This window comes from Columba livia, chromosome 5 (assembly GCF_036013475.1).
Source record: "Columba livia isolate bColLiv1 breed racing homer chromosome 5, bColLiv1.pat.W.v2, whole genome shotgun sequence".
Taxonomy (NCBI): Eukaryota; Metazoa; Chordata; class Aves; order Columbiformes; family Columbidae; genus Columba; species Columba livia.
The window spans coordinates 66,712,509-66,733,598 of NC_088606.1; the positions used below are offsets into that span (position 1 = coordinate 66,712,509).

At 41.5% G+C, this 21,090-nt stretch overlaps 1 protein-coding gene across 2 annotated transcripts in view; it reads left to right on the forward strand.

Moving 5' to 3' along the window:
- The first annotated feature begins 2,585 nt into the window (after positions 1-2,585).
- The window catches only part of CAPRIN1 (cell cycle associated protein 1), a 30,183-nt gene continuing 11,678 nt past the window's right edge, over positions 2,586-21,090 (forward strand). The window contains exons 1-9 of one of the 2 annotated variants that reach the window (XM_065065571.1): positions 2,586-2,788; positions 3,121-3,320; positions 12,148-12,210; positions 14,387-14,473; positions 15,942-16,180; positions 16,266-16,348; positions 17,911-18,048; positions 18,500-18,552; positions 18,639-18,725. In XM_065065571.1, the coding sequence (XP_064921643.1) occupies positions 3,123-3,320; positions 12,148-12,210; positions 14,387-14,473; positions 15,942-16,180; positions 16,266-16,348; positions 17,911-18,048; positions 18,500-18,552; positions 18,639-18,725 (948 nt within the window). In that variant the 5' untranslated portion in view covers positions 2,586-2,788; positions 3,121-3,122. The remainder of the gene's footprint in view (positions 2,789-3,120; positions 3,321-12,147; positions 12,211-14,386; positions 14,474-15,941; positions 16,181-16,265; positions 16,349-17,910; positions 18,049-18,499; positions 18,553-18,638; positions 18,726-21,090) is intronic. The other variant, XM_065065572.1, reaches the window with a different exon arrangement.

Below are 21,090 nucleotides of genomic sequence, written 5' to 3' on the forward strand. Positions count from 1 at the left end.
TGCCAAGATAAACCTTAATCATGTATCAGAAGGGGTTCAACACTCCTTTAATTAAAGAGGATGAGGTCTCAACTCTTCTTTGGCAGTGGGGAATTCTTACACAGGGTTTTCTCTGTCAGGTACAGACGATCAATATTATTGGCATGGAATTATGACAAATTTATGGTCCTTTTATTTTTTGAGGAATGATATGAAAGAGGTAGATGAATATATGACAGCGTGACCTGCCTAAAATTATAAACACTTTAAGTACCAAGAGATGTTAAGAGTTAAGTTTGACTGTGCAGTACAGCTTGTTCGTGTGAGAGTTTTGTTTTAGTATAATGAGAAATTCCTCCTTCTGCAGTCCCTGTGTAAGATAAGTACTTAATGTTGCTTATAGTCACTTATGCTTTAGCATGTAAACTCAGCCATAGTCTTGGTTCCCTCTTTGACTCACCAAAACTGCATCCAGTGGAATTACAAAGAGCTTTGATGCAGTAATTGCCACATAATCAGTGCTCATGTAATAACTGTTCTCAGGAGCAGTATTTTAATTGTTTTTGAAACCATTCTCTATTTGGTGTTATGCTTTTCCATCAAGAATAGATATCTCATGTTGGTGGACATGATGGGGGCTTTATTCTAGTTCAACATGTATTCTTAATTTATTGTCATCAATTCTCCCATCAGCTCTGACTTTTCTTTGATTGCAGATTTTTTTAGCTCTTCAGCAATACAGGTTTTGAGTACAAACTACATTAGGATCCTATGACTTGGCTGAAAAACTTGCCTGAGCTGTTGAGTGCCCAGAATTCATGCAGAATTGCAATGACAATGTATGAAAAAGGAGAAATTAATAGGGATGGATGAAAGAATTCTATATTATTTTAAAGCATTATATTTTGTGGTCAAAAAGCCTCAGTGTGTTCACAAAGAAACTGCATTTGGGTTGGGAAAAAAGGTCATTTCAACCACTGTGTAAAGGGCTTGGAGAAGTAAATGAGTAAAAATTAAATGTTGTAAGCATAATGGTATTAACAAAATATTCTTGGTGAACAGAAACAGACTTCTAACATTTGAAGATCTTTATTTTATATCTCATTTCTTGAACCAAAATAATTGGGTTGGGTGATTTATTACAGTTGTCTTATAACCTGTTACACAAAAAGAGGTGATTGGGAAAGCAAATAATTCAATATAAAATGACAGAGCATTGAGCTGCTACAGGAAATGTAGGTGTACACAAAAAGTAGGAGCATAAGATGCAATATTTACAGATGGAATGAAATAAAACATCTGACCACTCAGAATTTGCTACAGGGTGAGGCTGAAGAACGCAGTTTCTTGCTATGGAATTCCTGGGAAGCAAGAACCACGATGGAAACAAGGGCTCTGTGATTATTTGCGGGGGTTTGGTGAGGAAAGGCATGAGAGGTCTCTTGGTGGTGGAGAACCATTAGGTTGGCTCGGTCGTTCAAAACCCAGCACTTTCTTGTGTTAACGTAACGGATTGTGTGGATCCACAATTAAACAGACGAACGAAAAAATCAGCTTTAAAAAACAATGTAAAAATGTAATATTAAGCTGGTATTACAATCAAAAATCCCACCTCAAATTGGCAATTACTGGGAATCGCATTTTCAGGGCCTTAAATTCCCAGAACCTTCCATCCACTAATTCCAGAAAGACAAACACTGAAACCTTTCCAATGTTAGACGCCTTGCCCACTGAAGGCTGGGGCATCTCATTTTCAAGCTGTACCTCTCTGAAAAGGCATAGGGACATTCCCAGCTCCCCCAGTGCCCCCCCTGCCATGACAGGGACATCTTCACCAGCTCAGGTTGCTCAGAGCCCCGTCCAGCCTGGCCTGGGATGTCTCCAGGGATGGTTCATCTACCACTTCACTGGGTGACCTGGGCCAGGCTCTCACTACCCTCATTGCAAACATGTAAAACTAAAATGTTACGTAGCATTCAGGGATTATATTTGGAGGGAGATGCAGGTCACTCCACCGCAAACCCCAGCAGAAATGAGGCAACTTTCCCCTGACTGAAACGCAGTTATTAAGGCCCAATTACACCTGCGGCACAACCACCCTCCGGAACACCTCCCACAGCTTTCGGGACGTGCCCTAAAGGCACGAATAGGCAGAAAACGCTTTTTGGAGCCACGCTTATGGCGGGAAGGACTCGCTCCCAGGAAGGCGGGAACGACGCGAGGGGCTCGGCTGTGAGGAGACCCCGCGGCCGCCTCAGAGCCAGCGCCTCCGCGGGGCCCAGCGCCTGCTCCACAAGGGCGGCCAGAACCAGATCAACGCCGCCGCCGTCTCACAGGACCAGAGCCAACCTGGGGTGCAGGGGGTCTGTCCCCTCTCCCCACAGGGATGCGGCTCTGGTGCGGAGCTCCGGGCCCGGCGGGGACGGACGCCCCCGGCGGGCGGGGCGCTGGGCCCGGCTGCTCCGCCTGCCTATTGTGTCTGGCGCTGAGGCGCCCGCCGCGCGCCTGAAAGACCCACTGGAGGCGAGCCGAACGACGGCGCCGCTGCGGGAAGCGCCTCCTCCGCTTGGGCAGGGCCGGCGGGCTCAGGCGTTCTCCGCGGGCGGCCCCGAGCGGCGAGGACCCCGCGCCGCTCGCTCCCGCGGCGCCTCGCCTTACGCGCCGCCGTGCGCGCCCCCGCTCTCTCCCCCAGTAGCGCGGTGCAGCGGTAGCAGGAGCAGCGCGGCCGGAGTCGGCTGAGGCGGCCATTCCTAGAGCGAGAGCGCAGCGCACTGAGTCCCCCCCTTCCCCCGGGCCACTCACGCGGACGGTGAGGAGGGCGGCGAGGCCCCTCCGGTCACCGGCGGGAGGGGAAGGGGAAAGCGGGTCGATCTCAGGGAAATGACCGTTGGGGCTTCGGCGAGCGGCCGTTGAGCGGCGCGAGGTTGCGCGGTCACGTGACATTCCCCCCCCCCCCCAGTCCATTCCGCGGGTGGGTGGGTGAGGGAGAGCGCGCGCCGGCAGGTGCGGCGAACGCGCGCGCGCGCCCTGGGCGTGGGGAAGTGGCCGCGTGTGCGCGCCCGCCCTCCCGCGTGTCCCCTCCGGCGGCCCGTTCCCCCGTGACGCGCGCGCGTTCTCTCTCTCGCTCTCTCCTTCACACAGAGATGCCCTCGGCTACCAACAGCACTATGGCGAACAGCAGCGGGAAGGCGGGCCCGGGCGGGGAGGCCGCCCCGGCAGCAGCGGCGGCCGCCGCCCCCCCGCAGTCATCGGGCGGCAGCATCACCTCGGTGCAAACCGAGGCCATGAAGCAGATCCTGGGAGTGATCGACAAAAAGCTGCGCAACCTGGAGAAGAAAAAGGTACTTTCCCCGTCCTGCTCGGCCGGCGGGCTGAGGGGGTCGCCGGGGGTGGGCGCAGGGCCCTCGGTCGCCGGTCCCCTCACCCCGGGAGAGCTGAGGGAACGCTGGGCGCTCCCATCCTATTTCCCCCCTCTCCCTTGTGCCGCAGGCCGCTCTCCTCAGCCGTGCCCCACCGGCCGAGCCGGCCTGCGGGTTGTTCCCGGCGTCGCCCCCAGGGGCCGCCCGCTGGAAGCTTCCAGAAGGTCGAGCGCCTTTCCCTTTCTCTTTTCGGGGGGTCCCCTTCCCCCGGCCGACCTCTCCCGGGAGCCCTCCGGGCGGTCCCCGTGCGCCAGCGCCCGGCGGGCCCGCGGCTGCCGCCCCCCCCACTCCCATCGAGCCCCCCGCCCGGCGCGGCTTCTTCCGCCTTTTGTTCCCCTCGCTGGGGCCTTCCCCAGCCCGGCCCTGCGAGCAGCCCCCCATTTCCCTTCTCCCCCAACGCTCCCCACTCCGCTTCTCTCCGGCCGCGGGGTCTGTCCCCTCCCCGCCCCGGCGGGGCTGCGGCTCGACCCGCTCCCCCCGAGTCCGGGCACATGGAAGCGGCGCTAACATGGCGGCGGAGGCCGCCCCAGCCTCCCCGTGGAACCGCATTGTGCCAGCAGCTGCACAAAGCCGGGGGCCGCCGGCCACCCCACCCTCCCCTTGCTTCTGTGTTGGTTTTTTTTTCATCTCTCATTTTTCATCGCCTTAAGCTCAGCCGTTTGGGAGTCTTAGGTCAGCTGGAAGCGGCCTTTAAGGAGTTATTTTTAGAAATAGCAGCTACTAAATCCGTGATCCTCAGACAGTTCGAGTTGTGACAGAAAAGAAAGGGTGTTGTGGTTACTTACGGTTTATGTGGCACCTACTCAGTACTTGGTGTCGCTGGATTAAATGAGCCTCACAGGGCTTTCCAAGCTACAGGGCGTAGGGTGTCCATCAGAAAAATACTAAAGCACATGTAGCCTAAAGACTTGCTTCGAAATGCTCGATTACTAAACTAAAATTAAGGAATGCTAAAAAGTAATTTTATGTCTGCATTTTAGCCTTACATGTATTTTTGCTCTTAGAAGTAAACAGACACAATTACTGTTTGCTTATATTTAACTAGCACTTTAGTTCCTAGTAGCCAAAGTATTCCGTATTTGTAGAAGGCGGAAATATTAGCAGAAGGTTAATCTGTACAGGTGAGTTGCAAATAAAACACGCTGTGCTTTATCTGTAAATGTGTGCACAGTGTAGTGTCCCACTTTAAATGGTCATTGAATTTTCCTATTTCTTGAAAACGAAACTGCAGAAAGCAGCAAGCCAGGAGCTCGTTTGATAAGTTTTAGAATCAGAGGATCTTTCCTTGATCCCTGTCTGTGCATAGAGAGGACAAGATATCTGTCTTAAACTTGTTGTTAATACATATGCATGTGCGCACTCAGGAACACTGGTACTCAGCTTGAGAAAGTGCAGATCTTTCTGTACATCTCTAGTTGTTTCAATAAAATAAAATGGTTTGAAATCATTGTTGTATCTAACATACACAAAAATACTCAAAAATATTTGTCTAGGATGTTCAAAATGTATAAAACCTAAAATTAGCAGGTGAACATTCTTCTGATATGTTCTGTGCTTGTAATGAAGAAGATAAGCACACTTACTGGTGTGCGCAACAACTTTCCTTTCTAGTAGCATTTTTATTTTTAAAATAAACAATTTACCCCTAATTCACACTTGGCTTAGCCCTGCCATTCTGTTTGAACTTCAGTAAACTTCAACAGTACATTAGTTTCAGAGGATGTGTGGGAGACAGTTATTCTGGCAGAAGAGAGTGAAAATTGGTGGTCTCATGAAGACCTTTGGTTTTGGTGGGCCTTTTGTCTGTCTGTGGCTGCAGACTTTTTGTAACTATGATGTCATAGGAAGTGAATACAGGGGACAAAGTGTCTTTTTTCTTTCTGGAAGTGGGTTGTATTGAATGATTTTCCATTAAAATTGAAGTATCTCTTTGGAGTACTCATTGCTAGCCAGTGTGGGCTTAAAAAAGAAAAGGCAAAGGCTGGATCTTGAGCCAGATGTGCCCTCACACTGATGAATTAAAGTTCAAAGGTTTCTCTTAGATATTAACGGGTTGAAGAAGTTTCAAAGTGTATTGAAGTAGGACTCCCGTGTAAACACTGTAAAAGTCATGAGATAAATTGTTCTTGGGTATTAAAGCAGTGTCACTAGTTTTCAGGCTTGAGCCTCCCCTGTGGTAGATGAATTGACAGTTCTTTACTAAACTAACATGCCTTAATAAAGAGAGCATTGTGTGCTTAGGGTCCCGAAAACAAATCTTACTGTACACATGGGGCACTCAGGATTTTTTCTTTTATTACTTGGTAAATTTATTTTATAAAATTCATTTTCCTTTATTTTTGATGAGAATATATATCTTTAACCATAAATACATATATATTTAACCATGCGTAAGTTGTACTGGATACTACACAGGCAGGAGTGGGTTGAAAATCCAGTAAATCTCCCTGAAAACTTATGCTTAGTTGAACATTTAATCCTTTCTTGTCAGCAGCTGGTAGTGAAGGACAGTAGAGGTGATTGTGAGAGCTTTGTATTTGAGGATGAATACAAAAATATACTCGACTTAGACACATGGTTTTGAAGGATGAAAAATAATTGCTCTGTAAGGGGCACCATTTTGGATTTTAAATGGTGTGTGGAGCTTTTCGTGGAGAAAGGTCACCCTTTATGAAGAAATTAGAAATTTTGTAGTAAATTATGTGGTGTCATGTTTCCTTCTAAATTCTGAGGACAAAAATGTGACCATCAAAATACAGCACATAAGTTTAAACCATATTATTTCTTCATTCTATAATATTTTGACCCTTTGTGTATAAACTGAAAATACCAGCTTATTAGTTATGCTTTCATTTTTCTCTTCCTCAAAGTGACCTCATTATTTGGAAGCATGAGTATTGTGTTGAACTAGGAGAAATTGAACTGCTGTTCATAAATGTATGTGCAAACATGGCCTGAAAATGTCTATTCTCTCTTCAACTCTATCTGGAAATGATAGAAGTGCTGTCCTGTTTTCTTCTGTTCTTCGGTGACTAAGTATTTGTGTGTGCATGGGATGGGCTAATGGAGGGGTATTTTCTCTACAAAACCTTCAGACGAGCAAGTTCAGTATATGTTGACAAGCTTAGTTAATTTAAAAGTTGTATGGACTCCACTAGGTTTTTTGTTAGTTGTCTGAGGTTAGAACCCTGCTGGCTCTCCAGGTTCACTAGGAGACAATTCTTCAGTAAGACCCGCGTTTTCTTCTTCTTCCTGCCCCTTCTGCTTTTTGTTTTCAGAGGGAAAACCCTTTCCAAATTAAGCTGATTGAATGTAGATCAAAGTCATGTCCAGATACAATGACAACCGAAGAAAACAAAGTTATTTTTGCTTTCAACTTGTGTAATAAAGCATGAGTTGTGTAAAAACAGTTTTTAAAACCAACTGTTCTGTAAGAGGGACAAAATCATTTGCTGACACATGATTTAAGGTATGGGCAGGTGATCACAAACATTATTTTGGGGCAGCTGTAAACATGAAGGAAGCATGTTAGCTTGAACTACTTAACGTGACTTGAATGTGGCGTATACAGTTAAAACGATGGCACATTTCAGCTGTAGCTGGTAACTTAACATGCTGTTGCTTTATCACCCCATCTCTGAATTCCCAATTAAGTGTAATCCTGACTGGGTTGAAAAATGAATACTTAAAAATGAATACTTAAAAAGTGCCTCTGTCTTCATTGGGCAAGAATTTTTACTGGATGGGTATTTCGAGTTGATCTCACTTGGTTCAATAAAACGTGGGATTTCCTGTAGGGAACAGTTACAAACCCATAGCAAAAGCCGAGGTCAGTTTTCTGTTCTTGTAGATGCAGCCAATGATGGCAGGAAGCACCGCTTCAGGTTGCCCGTCCATCGCAGCGCTCCTAAGTGCTTTTGCACCATAATTTAGGCTTGGTTTCAAATTTAATAAATGTGACATTGAAACTAAAAAATGGCAAAATTGTTTTGAAACTGTGCATTGAAAGTGCAGATCTTTCTTTGAAACCTCTTTCGATAGCAGTTTTGGGTAACCAAGCTTCATCTCTTAAAACACCAAGCAGGTTTATTTGTCAAATTATTTGGTGTTTGGTACTTCCTGGTTTCAGCTTGTCCTGGTTTGGTTTTAGCTGTTGTATGTAGCATAGAGATTATTTCTCATAGCAAGTTCTGTTAACTAGATATGACTCCTAACAGCTGTGGGAGATCATCTGGTTAAGATTTTCAAATGCTGCTTGAATGTTTTGTTGATGCCTTTCATTTTCTTTCAGAAGAAAAAGCTACACAGAATGTATTGGGAACCTCAATTTATGTTCTAGAATTCACTTGCTGTTGTAAAAGTAACTAATTTTGAACATAAATGATGTGTAGAACAAAATCCAGATCTTGGAGTGTAGTCAACTTAGCTGTAGATTCTTATTGATTCTATAGGAAATACTGTATGGTGGTTTGGGAAGAGAACATGTATATGCAGCCACCAAATTCTTTAGGAGTTTCATTTGTGGCTTAAATTAGTTCATGTTATGGAAGAAGCACTTTATTGCTTTTGAATTTAAAAGACTGCATGTACCCACCAGTTCCACGTTTCTTTGGGAAGGAGTGGGTCCTGCCCCTGGCCATTCCTGTATCTCTGTCACTGTGTGTGTGGTGGGCTCTGGGATCTGTCACCTGCCCACACAGCTGTCCTTGGTGGCATGTGGGGAGGGCCAGGAACATGTGGTGAGCAGGAGAATTCCCCTTTTGTGATGAGTTGATCATGAGACTGCAGTGTCAGAATTGAGATGTCACTGAAAAACTAATGCAGATATTTTTTCCTAAACTGTCAAACTTCATACACTTTGGGAAAAAACCAAGAATATTTACTAGTGTGATTTCAAACATTTAATTTAGTTTAGACAGAAGACCCATAAGTGTTTCATGTTCTGGAGTATTGATGTTAATGCTTCATTACATCTTACTGGTTATAACTCGGGACTGAAACAGCTGCTTGGGACTTGTGTTAGGTGTGTATGTAATAGGAAGTGTACTCAGACAGTGAATATGAGAACTGTGGCATTTTTAAAAAAGTTCTGAACTTCCGTGCTTCATTCCTGTTAGTTTGGGTTACCTTTTTGATTTTTCTTTCCTGTCTGTTTTTCTGAGGAAATGGGAAGACTCTTTTTCAGTAATTTCTGGGCAGTCCTTGCTGACGAGTTAAACTGCTGAATGAGTGTGGAGATGATGGTGGAGTGGGAACAAATTACAAATGTAAAACAAGTAAATGCTGTTAAAAAGAATGCAGTTTTGGAGAGATCTCAGAAAACAGGCTTGGAATAGTCCCCTCCATCTTTTCTTTGCCTGTAGTGAAGTGTGTGCTACAAAATGTTTATTTCAGCTGGTTGAAGAGGTTGCCTTCTCCCACCTTGTCATATGCACTTGTGCTGCTGTAACTGGTATAAAACACACTATTGAAATTATCTCATGAAATATAGTGCCTTCCTCCTCCTAGTCCCCCTTTTTAAGGGTTATTTTTAATCAGATCATTCCAGTGATCCAGTTTATACCATAGCACTGTAAATGATTGTAACAGCACAGCCGAGTGGTCAGGCATTTTAAAAACCAATATTGTTTTGAAGCCAATGTCATGTAATTGTGTTTTTTTTTCCCCACTTAGGGATGACATTTTTGAGGCAATTCACTGAAGGTTATAAGAACTTGAGTGTGAGGGGAAGGTATCTGTTACCATAATAAAGTAACTCAATTTTGAATTCCTATTAAAATGTAGGGCATATTTAAGCAATGAACAGCACCAGCTTCCCCCTGCGCCCCCCACCCTGGCAGCCTACACGTACAGCTTTTCTCCTAGGAAACTCCAAAATACTTAAGGTATCGCAGTAGAAAAAGAGCTGAAGCTCGGTGCCTTGCGCAGAATGGTGGGCTGCTGACTCATAACCTGTTTAATAGTTTATGGGCTCACTTTACCACTTCTTTTTTTTTTTTAAATTTTTCTGCTGGCCTAACTTTTATGCTTCAAGATGTATATCCATGATGAGCGAGGGCGAAGTTGTGTAAGGGGGGCTAAAATTAAGAAAATCTTGCAGACACTGCAGTAGATTGGTGAGCAGGGATTTTACTGCAGTTACTTTACAGCCCTAATGCTGCTCTTAGATTGCTGTTGACAGTACAGATTAAAAAGAAAGCATTTTGCTTCCTTAATATTTTTGTGTAATGCAGCATTTGGATCTCACAGTGTCTTTGGGAAAACAGAAAAATGCTTACTTGGCATTTGAAATTTTTGTGATAACACGCAACTAAATACACATTTGCTTGTCCTCTGCATTGCAGCTGAAAGAGCTTCCCTCTTTCACTTGTACCTTTCAGATACAGATGTTTTTAAGGAAGAAAAAGAGAAGTAGTTTTTCTTCTTAGTGGTTAGAAATAGAATGATCGCTCTTTGTTTTTTCATGGATGAATTGCTGCATAAAATTTAACAAAGCATCTACATTAGACCTAAGAATATTTGACCATTTAAGAAAAACTTATGCACCGTTTGAATAGTTTATTGCAATGTGATACATCTGAAGGTACCATGCTGACGTAAGGCTGCATGGAAAAACTATGCAGAAACAATTTTAGTTATTTAGGGTGGTTTTGTCTCTTGTGCCCTTAGCCACCAAGATGGAGTATGTGAGTGTTTTGCAGCTTAATTTTGCAGTATATGTTTCCTACAACAAAGTTGATGTAAGTAGTGTTCTCCTAGAATTTGATGATCCATCCTGTTTGTTTTACTGTTATTGTTTTGTGTTTGAAACTGGATCACAGAGATTGTTAGGGTTTTTTTTTTAAATACAGTTTTGTCGACACTGTTTAAACTGGCTCACATTAGCAGCCTGTTTACTCTGCAGCCTCACAAACAACTGCATCAGTGTGACCAAGGGAATTGTGATCTGCAGCATGGGAGTAAGTGGCTTGAGCAAGTAGGAACTTCCACAAATTTCTTTTTCTGCAAAGCCCGTTTCTCTTAGGATATAAGGTCCCTTAAGCACCAGAGGTGTTGGTGAACTGGGCTGGCTTTGCCCTGGGGCATTGCAACGTTTTGAGCTCCTTACTCTGCAGTTTGACTTCACAGCTCAGCTACAGTCTCTCAGATCACGAAAACTACTTCTGTGATTGTCCAACCATATCATCATCTATTCTCAAATGAGTATGTAGAACAGCAAAATGACCTTACTTTTGTAATGTTTTGTGACACGTTTTCAATATGCCAGATGCTCTTCCGGGGGTATTTACATATAGATAGATAGATAGATATTACCATGGCTGCTGCATTTGACAACTACTGCTCCCCCAGTGTCTGTCCCCAGTGTGAAATTTCTAGTAATGTATTTTTGGAGATCAGGAAGTTCTTTGACTTTGGCTAGGCCGTGACTGTCTCTGATACACTGAAGGATGAAGCAGCTAAGTGTTGAATCTGACCTGTAGGATTTCCAAAGAAATAACCTGTGCTGGCGTTAGGTGACATCAAAAGGACCGAGTCTCTTGACGGTGGTTGTATGTTTCTGTAAGGGATGCTGGGCATCAAATCCTTTGTAAGAGGAACATTCTTATTAAACTGTTTCACAGACTTTGATCTTTCTGAAAGGTTTCAGATTGAGCATAGAAGTTGAATTAGCTAGAAAAATATCAGTAAAATTGAACTGAAACGTCCTGAAACAAATATAGTAAAAAACAAAGACCACCACCACCACCAAAAAAACCTGTCACTCTCTGGCAAGTAGAAACTCTGAAGTGATGGCTGCACCAGGGTTGTATTATTTTCTTTACATTTGAAAATGAAGTGTTCCTGTTTGCTTTCATTTTTGTGGTGCTGTTACGCTAGATTGGGAAGATAATTGTAAAGGATTCATTTTAATGGATTTCTTTTAGTAAGACCAAGGCAAATATCATAAAAAATACGGTCATATGTGGTAATACAGAAATGGTGAAAACTTAGAGCTTAATAGTTAGATATGTTATTTTTACAGACTTTGCTTCCTTTCTGTTTAACCTGTAGGTTCTTTGTCACTTGGGCGTGCATAAGTTTTACCTGCTTTTGCCTAATGTCAGTGGTTTGTGTGGTGGTGTATTTAAGCAGGTTGGAGAACTGATCCTGCTGAAAATTACCTAATGATTTTTTTTTCACTTTCTCTCTATGAAAAAGAAACCTCAGTGCTCCTGAACAAAAACATTTTAGAGCTATTAATATGAATTGTGTTGGTGGGCATTCTTGCACAAAGGATTGAAAACTCTTTCAAATTCTTTAAAACTATCTTAACTGATGCAAGTAGAAAGAAGTACAGTTCTGAATCTTAATTGCATTGACTTGTTTCACAGTCATGTTTTTGTTATTGTAGCAATACAGTGGTAATAAGCTCTGACTTAGAATCCAGTTCAGCTCTGTTGTTTGAACTGAAGAAATGTGCATTGGGAGTGCTCTCCCCATCAGGAAGAATATCTCTTTCCTATGAAATTGAGACTAGTTGTGGAGGCGGATTGTGGTAGCCAAATAACATGAAAATATTTGTCTCTTGGGCAAAATATTTATATTTTTTTAACCCAGAAAAGTTTTCTTGGGTACTGTTACATGCTTGTGTGATGCGTTTCAGTTTGTGTTTACTCTAATACTACAGTACCTAATTTTCTTAGCACAAGTAGAATAAAGCAGTTATTTGCTTTTGGCTCCTCATAATAGCATTTTTCTTTCTTTTCAGAGCAAACTTGATGATTACCAGGAACGAATGAACAAGGGAGAACGTCTGAATCAAGATCAACTGGTAAAAAGAAAAAAGAAAAAGAAATATTAACCAGATCTGTGTTAAATTGCTTTGTGATCTTTGTGATCCTGGTGGGAAGGAAGGGATGAACTTCACTTCCACTTTCCCTTTGTTCTGAACTCTGACTTGGCCTCAGCTTTTTATCGCCCAAAACATCTCAGTTTTTCTGTTAGTCAGAAACTGAAAGAATATGTGGAGGAGCATGTTATAATGGTTTATGGTTGTTGAGGTTAGGTTGTAAATAAGCTGTGGTGAAAATTTGCACATTCTAACCTAGAACTGTTGAAAGAGCTAAATGATACCTTAGTGGTTCTGTGGACATCATCCTTTTTGTTGCAGAAAATGTCCCCAGGGAGAACCTAAGGAGCTTAGTCACTTGGTGGTAGCTTGTAAATATTGTGCAGTGTAGTCAGAGATGTAGCTTAGACCAAGTTCTGAAGGGTTCTCAAAATAATCTGCATCCATGTGTATATCACAGCTGTCAGTGCAGCAGATGTGACATCGTGGTTTAACCCCATGTGGCACCGGGGACCACGCAGCCACTCACTCACTCTCTGATCCTCCAGGTGGGATTGGAGAGACACCCGGAAAGGGAGAAAAAACCTCGTGAGTTGAGATGAGAACAGTTTAATAGCACAGCAAAGGAAAAGAATAGTAATAGAATATAGAGTATGGGAAGCCAAAAAAATTCCTTGACTACCAGGCAATAACCAAAACATCAATGTGTTACAATGTTCTTATACTAAATCCAAAACACAGCTATTAGAAAGCAAGTGAAGTCTATCTCAGTCAAAACCAGGACAGTGACGCTGTAGATAAGCTGGACTTACTGGGTGTACGCTGTTTGGAGCTTGTTCTTAAAGTAGGCTATTGTAGAGCTTGACTTAACAGCAGCTTTTCACTTGTAGTTAATATAAAGCAAATACCAAATTAAATTCAGTTGCATGATGCAAACATGCATATTGATACTTAGAGATTACCAGATGCTCTGTAATCAACAATATTTTGTTGATGATTTTTGATACTGAAAAGAGTGAAGGAAAAAATGTACCCAGCAACTATTGCAGCTGTTCACAGTTACAAGAATTAGCTGCTTGCTTTGGTCCATGTGATCTTTTCAGCTGTCTGGGCTTTGCTTTGGTTCTTCTGTGCTAACTGAAATATCACTAATCAGTATATTTTTATTTTTTAATGGTGTATTTTGAAAATAATCCATGAGAAGTATGAGAAGTATTCAGTTTGAGCAGGGAAGGAAACTGCAATTTCATATTGAGGAGGGAAGCTCATGATTTGAGTTTTATGAAGACAACAGCCTCACTACCACACTTCATAAAGATGAAACCTTTTTTGGTTGGAGAAATGTGAAAGGATTTGTTAGTTTCCCTTGTGTCTTCTGCTTCTACAAATCAGCCAAGAATGATGAATTTGCAAATCATCTAATGTCTACGTGTATGTTTCTTACTTGGCTGTGTTACAACTGGATATTTTTTTAAAAAGGCATATACGGTTCATGTTCCTTGTTTTTCAAGGAAAGTAGGGCCTTACCTTTTCTTTGGCTTAGAGGTTCTTAACAAGAACGTACCATAATTTTCTCACAGGAGTGTAAATGTCTCAGCTGTTTGTGGGTTTTTTCCCATTATCTGAATCTCTGTAATTTTTCAGTACTGCAAGGTGGGTTAAGGACTTTGGATTCCTTTAGTGCAAATCCGAATGTTAGATTTAAGAAAACAGCAACTAATAAAGATATCTGCAGAAGGGAACATTATGCTCCGTATAGCATTTTGATTTTGGCTCTGACTCAATAATGCATTAATTCTCAAACCTTTATCTTTTGAGCCGTTTTGAGTTGCCAGATTACTTTTCTTCCCGATTCTTCCAGCCTGCCAGTTTTTGTTAGAAACTGGCTAAAACCAAACTTCAAGATAGTGTGTCATGCATGTGAGCATATGTATGCATATGCTTTAGCATATTTATCTGAGAAACTAGAGGCCCTAAAGACATACACAGATCTTTTCAATATTTTGGCCAATAAAAATTCGACTTAACATTGTTGCAGTTCCATTCAGGGGAATTGTGTTACACTTAGGAACTAGGAATGTGGGAATTTGTTTCTTGGAAGTACATATTTTGTTCTATGATGATGGTTTACTTTTGTGTTTTCTTTTTGTTTTTAAAGGATGCGGTGTCAAAATACCAGGAAGTGACAAATAATCTGGAATTTGCTAAAGAACTGCAGAGGAGTTTTATGGCTCTGAGCCAAGACGTAAGTAAAGAGCAAGTGGTGCAATGTGGGCTCTCAGCTGCCATACCAAACACTTGAGCTTTGAACTCTCTCATTAATCCTAGATGTAGTAGTTGCCTGTATTTACAGAGATGAAATGCTTGTGATTTCTAGAGTGTTTTCCTGGTTTCTTTTACTCTGTGTACTGGTTTGCGTCAGGTTTTCTGAAGTCTATTTCTAAAATTTTTCTGATGGACTACATAAAAATAATGTAATTTTCTGGCAGAGTGTAACTGCTGCAAACAGTGCGATTGCGGAAGAGGCCTGTCATGCAATATCGCAGAAAGCCGCTTACTACAACCAGTAACATTTTCTTAAAAGAAAACAGATTTCCCAGGCCTCCACTCTTTGGCAAGTGGCAGAGGGTTTTCATTTCTTTATGTTACCATAGGGTATCAAATCTCAGCAACTGACAGCATTTCAGTTCCCTTTTCAGGATTCTTGCTATCTTGTTAATTGCAAATACAATCTAAAACTACAGTGTGGGACATGAATTTTCGTGTTGTCCATCCACTTGTAGCATCCACGAGGCTCAAACTGAGCATGTTATACATGCGTTCCCGTTCCCTTTAGTGTCTTTGGACCACGTGTCCAAGAATATGCTTAAATCCTTTCTCTGAACCTGCTGATACTGTCTTATCTCCCCAGCCTTTCATGGCAAAACATTCCTTGAGTTCCCTCCCGTGGTGTGTAAGAAACAAGAGTACTTTCATTTGTCTGTTTTAAGCTGATCTCGTAGTTTCGGTGAATGCCTGACACCGTCATGGAACATGATGAATAACTGCTCTGTTCGTGTTACCTGCTGGCCTTTGTGGCCTTTATGGAAAAAGTGGGTCACCCTTACTCTTTCAAATTGGAGAACCCAGGACTTGGGCTCTACTAATGAGCCAGCTGCTCAGTCCAGTTAATTGATTGAGTTGCCCTTCTCTGTATGATTTAATTGCTCCAAGTCCTCCTTGAGTTATAGTAACAATGCTTGTTTAAAAGGTACTGAATTTTGTACATTTTTGCCACTTTCATCTAGATCAAACCCATTTAGTACTTACAGAATAATTCCTAAAGGAAGCAGGTACTAGCAAGCTGGGTTGATTTCAAATAACAAACACATTTGTGACTGAAGCTTTAGACATGGTAACTGCAGTTACTTGACTGAACTGCTTATAAGTCATGCAAATGAGTACAGACTTCAAGTAGGAATATGGTTGAGATCCTATATGATCCAAGGTTTATGGCTTTGATTTTAAAGTTTATCTTAATTTGCAGGCTTTGGACTCTCCTTAGAAGATATTCCTTATATTTCACGGGTTATTCTGTAATGTTAGATTGATAAGTAGCAGTTCAACATCTGGCTCTAATTAACAAGAAAAGACATTCCTAATCTATTTTTTTCCCCTGCATCTACTACAGAATTCGAGTTTAAGCAATTTAAATTTTATTTAATTTTAAATAGATCCAGAAAACAATAAAGAAGACAGCTCGCAGGGAGCAGCTGATGCGAGAAGAAGCTGAGCAGAAGCGTTTAAAGACTGTACTAGAGCTACAGTTTATTTTGGACAAGTTGGGTGATGATGAAGTGCGCAACGACTTAAAACAAGGATCAAATGGAGTGCCAGTACTGACAGAGGAGGAGCTGACAATGCTGGATGAGTTTTACAAGCTAGTTTACCCTGAAAGAGACATGAACATGAGGTAGGCTTCCAGTTAACTACAATATGTTTGTACTGTGGTAATTTAAAGACTTGGTAAGAAACTAACTCTTATTATTTTCTTTAAGGTTGAATGAGCAGTATGAGCAAGCATCTGTTCACCTGTGGGACTTACTGGAAGGGAAGGAGAAACCAGTTTGTGGAACAACCTGTAAGTATAGTCTCTGTATTTAGAGGTAGCGCACTGAATTTGTGCTTGAATTGAAATACAGTGTCTGATATAAGAGAACTTTGGCAGTTAATTATCTTTCTACTTTTTTTTTTCTACTTTTTTCAGACCTTAGCTGGACTGTTAACAGAATAACTTACTGACATGTGAACTGACTGTGTGGTGTATCTTTTTTTTTTAATTGATGCAGCATTAGTATTTCAGCTTAGCCTGTTCCTGCTGTTTCGTCAGTATTCTGCTGCTGTCAACGCTTAGTAGCAATTCTTTGTTTTCTGGAAACGTGTGCACGGACAAGGAGCTTTGTCAGTAATATGACCTAATATATAAACTGACATGGCCTTATTTAGTGTGATGTTCTGCACCCCCTTGTTTCCTGCGAAAAGCATCGTGCTTTTGCCCTATTTTGATTGATTAACTCTGTACATTGGGGGTGAACTTGGCAGCGTTGGGTTAACGTTTGAACTTGGTGATCTTAAAGGTCTTTTCCAACCTAAATGATTTTATGATTGTATGATTGAGGAATGAGACACAGGAGATTGTAGGATACTGTGGCCTTAATAAGACTTTCCTTGTTTGTGGCAGAACTTCAAATTGTTTATGTTGTTGAAATGAGATTTTGTGAGGAGCTACCAGGTTAGGATTTTCTTTAGTATTTGTTCTGCAAGAACTCAAGTCTGAAGTGGTTGTGATGTTAGATCTTTGTGAGAACCCAGAGACAAGTACCACGTACTTTTTTGAAGAGACGGAGGAAGGAGAAGGTACAGGGATGGTTTACAGGAGAGAGCTGGTGTACGTTCCTTGGAGACCTGGTTATTCTCTTACTGGAGGAAGTTGGGCTGGGTTAATTGTATCTGAATCTTGTGATGAGCTCTTGGTGATGCTGTGAATCTTCCATTTTCAGTCTGGTTTGGGGTTTTTTTGGCCTAGACGGTCAGTGATGCTGCCTTGCCAGTGTGGCTGATTTGTTTTGGTTTAAGACACCCCAGCATTCATCTAAGGCAGGGAGTGCACGCTTGTCCTTGTTTTGCTTCCAAAGGCTGCTCTGAGCCACTTCACCCCAGGGGAAGAACCTTCATGAAGGTGATACCTGTGTAAATGTGTTTGTACTGAGAGTTGTTTTGTACGAAATTGACTTAGAGCAAGGTCCTTTAAATAGGAAATTACAAATAAATCTGTAGTTACAGTTGAAACTTCACTGAGTTCTAAACTGAAATCTAAGCAACCAGAGATTTTTGAAATAGCAGGAATAAAAGTATGGTAATTCATTTAATAAACTTCACCTCACTTGGAAGTGTTTCACAAATATTTTGAAGGGTATTATATACACTCTTAAGATTCTCCTTGCCCTTCCGATTTTTCTGGTCTATTAATATAACCTGGTATAACAGAAGTAATTGTGTAACAGTAGTGTACCTGAACTAGGTTGGGGCACCAAGATCTTCCAAGCAAAAGGATAATAAAATGCATGTGGGATCTTCAGGAAGGAAGGAAAATATAATTATGATTGAGTTACTGTTCATCTTTAACTTCTTCCTTTTTCCTAGATAAAGCGCTAAAGGAGATTGTCGAACGCATTCTTCAAACTAGTTACTTCGATAGTACCCATAATCATCAGAACGGATTGTGTGAGGAAGAGGAGGCAGCGCCCGCACCTGCAGTAGAAGACACTGTAGCAGAAGCTGGTGAGAACATGAAGATCCCCCATGACCAGCATGTTTGTTTGTCTTGTACTGTAAAAATTATCTCTTTCCTTTTTTGTTTTTCCTGTCATTATGATTTAGAAACAAAATTTAAGACCTAATCAAAATCCCACCCCCTTGAAGATGTTTGACAAGGCAACTCCTTCCTTAACCTATAGCAAACTTCTAATGTTAGGTAGTAACGTCACTCGGGGTAAATGTGTGTCCATTCATTCTTATACCTAGCTGGACTCCTTGTGTGCTAATAGTTTGTAACGCTTCTTTAAAGTCAGTGTTTTTGATAAATGTTGACTGCAGAAACACTTCACACTTATTCAAAATTCCACTTTTATAAGGGGAGGTTTTTTCATCAAACTTTGTATCTTCTAGGTCTGTAACAGAGGTGGGTTTTGTTGTTTGTTTTTTATGTAAATGCTATATTTTTTTCTTGCAGAGCCTGATCCAGCAGAGGAATTCACTGAGCCAACTGAAGTTGAATCAACGGAGGTATTATTCACTGGAAAGACTGTCATTTTGTATAGCTTTAATGCCACTTACTTTTACTTTCATACCCTTTCTTATTTTTATTTTAGTATGTAAACAGACAATTCATGGCAGAGACTCAGTTCAGCAGTAGTGAGAAGGAACAGGTAGATGAGTGGACAGTTGAAACGGTTGAGGTAAGATCTTGTGTACTGCAGGTAAAATCGCAATCCCTGTTTCCGCTGACTCACAATTCCTGATAGGTTTTAGTATTGCACCCCTTCTCCCCCAATAAATATATCAAAATACATATATTTAAATAGGCTTGGACTCACTACTCATTCTTCAATTATGTATTTAGTTCAGCAGTACCTTAAATAAAAGCTACACAGTCTGGCTGAGTTTGCAGGAAACTTGCTTTGTTCAGTAGTGGCGTGCTTGGGAAAACGGGACTTAGAAGTCTTAAGCTTAAAAAGACTTTTTTAGACTTTTATTTTTAAGAGAACTTTGCAAGTGTGGAACTGAAGTTTATCTGCACGGCTGCCGACAGCACAGCAGAGCGTTGTGTTTCATTGAGCAGTTCCATGGAGAGGGAGCTGAAATCAGTCACTCAACTAATACCTACTCCAGATTGCAAATGCACACAACTTGATGTTAAAATATGCTTGTCTGTTCACCTCTGCTTTCAAGAACTGTAGCTCTTCAAGTATTTAACTTGTTACTCCTTTGCAGTTGAGTGGTGTTCACTTGTGACTTTGTGGTGCGTTGCTATTAGGATCCATTTCCAGCTTAATAGTTCAGACTCTAGACTTAATTACATGCAAAACCCCATTTTATTATACTAGAATTTGTGTTTTTCACATATTGGAAAGGACAAGTCATATGGAGTCATGCAAATATTTGGTATGTTGCGGCTTAGCTGGTATCGATCTGTTAGGAACAAGTGTGAGCAGCGTTATTTAAGTGTTGGAGACTTAATTTTTGATTCACTTGGGCCTTCTCTAACAGCAAATTAGAGATGATCAGTTTTTTAGACTCTCTTCCTTGGTGTCTTCAGGCTCTAGTAAGTGTAGGAGCGGACTTAAGTGTTCATAATTTCTTAAGGTGGTGAAAAAGAGAGGAGCCGTTTTGATATGAGTATCTAATATGCCAAATTTTAAATTCAGTCTGGCTGAAGTTCCTATCTCAGGTTGCTGAAGACCATCTAGAGATTTAATAATACTTAGGGTGGGAGTGAGACTTCTATAACTAGACAACTTTGCCATGCATGTGAATGATTTTGGTAGTATCTTGCCATGGTATTCAAGTCCCTTAAAAAAACCTTAAAAGTACCATTGCTGTTAAATGTGATTTAAGAAATCCTTTCAAAAAAACAACAAACCCTCCAAAAACATACATTAAAGTTATGCTTTATTGGGATATTCTTAAAAGACACAGTGTTTTAAAGTTAATGCTTGATTGGCTTCGATCTCTCTTGAAATACACCAGAATTCCATCTGGTTATACCAAGTGTCCAGAGTAGTTCAGAGGTTCAGTTCTCTGCATGAAGACATGAGACGCCAGGAAATATTGTTGTAATTAAAGCCTGTTGTGCTTCCCTTTGCTCTCAAACTATGAGGCTTGCGTTTTGCAGAGTTGAAAACTCAGGGGCTTCCTCATGGGAATAATAGTGATAGGGAGAAACTGTACTAGTATGGTAAAAGAATTCAGGTTGCATTTTTGTATCAGACTGGTGTCAGAAACTCCTAATTTTCTACACATCTTCACTAGTCAGCTGAATCTGGATTATATCAGCTTTGTTTTTGTACAACAGTACAAAGACTATATACTTCAGTTCTCCTTTGCGTCCCGATTTCTTGCAAATGAGAAATGTAGAAAAGTTTGGAGTTGAAGACTGCTTCATAATTAAGAATCTTATTTTCTCAGATTTAACATAAAAAAAGAGGAAATTCAGAATAACTGTCTTTGAAGTGACTCTTGCAAGCACCAAAACGCCATTCCTCATGGAAATGCAACCCAATTGTCCTTAGGGAAGATGACGATACACCTTGTGTAGAGCCCTTGTGCTCTCCAGCTCAAGGTAGTTGTGGTGTTAGTATAGTAGCAGCTGTGAATGACAGCTGTCAGTTTGGAAGCTGATAGTATTTACACAGAAGATCTCCATAATTGTTTATGAAGAGGAAGACTATCCCAAACTTGTCTCTTTTTCAGTAACCCTCAAGTAGAAGTGATCCATTTAGGGTTTCTGTGTTGTGCTATGTTTATAGTTGAAGTGACAGTGTTTTATAATGACATTATGAGCCTTCCATAAGTTTTAAACCAAAGGATTTGCTTGTGAATTCTCAAAGTGTATTTGCATTTGGGTTGTATGATGATTTAATTTTGGTGACAGTGTCCTTTATTGGTAATAGCAGTGGGGGTTTTGTTGTTGTTTTGGTTTTGAGGAGAGAGTCTGGTGATGGTGGCGGGAGGGGAGGGTGTTTGATTTTTAACTGCTTCCTTTGTAAGCAGTCCCTGGAGTAAGTACCTGAATCTGCTTATATCCAAAGCTGTCTCTTGGAT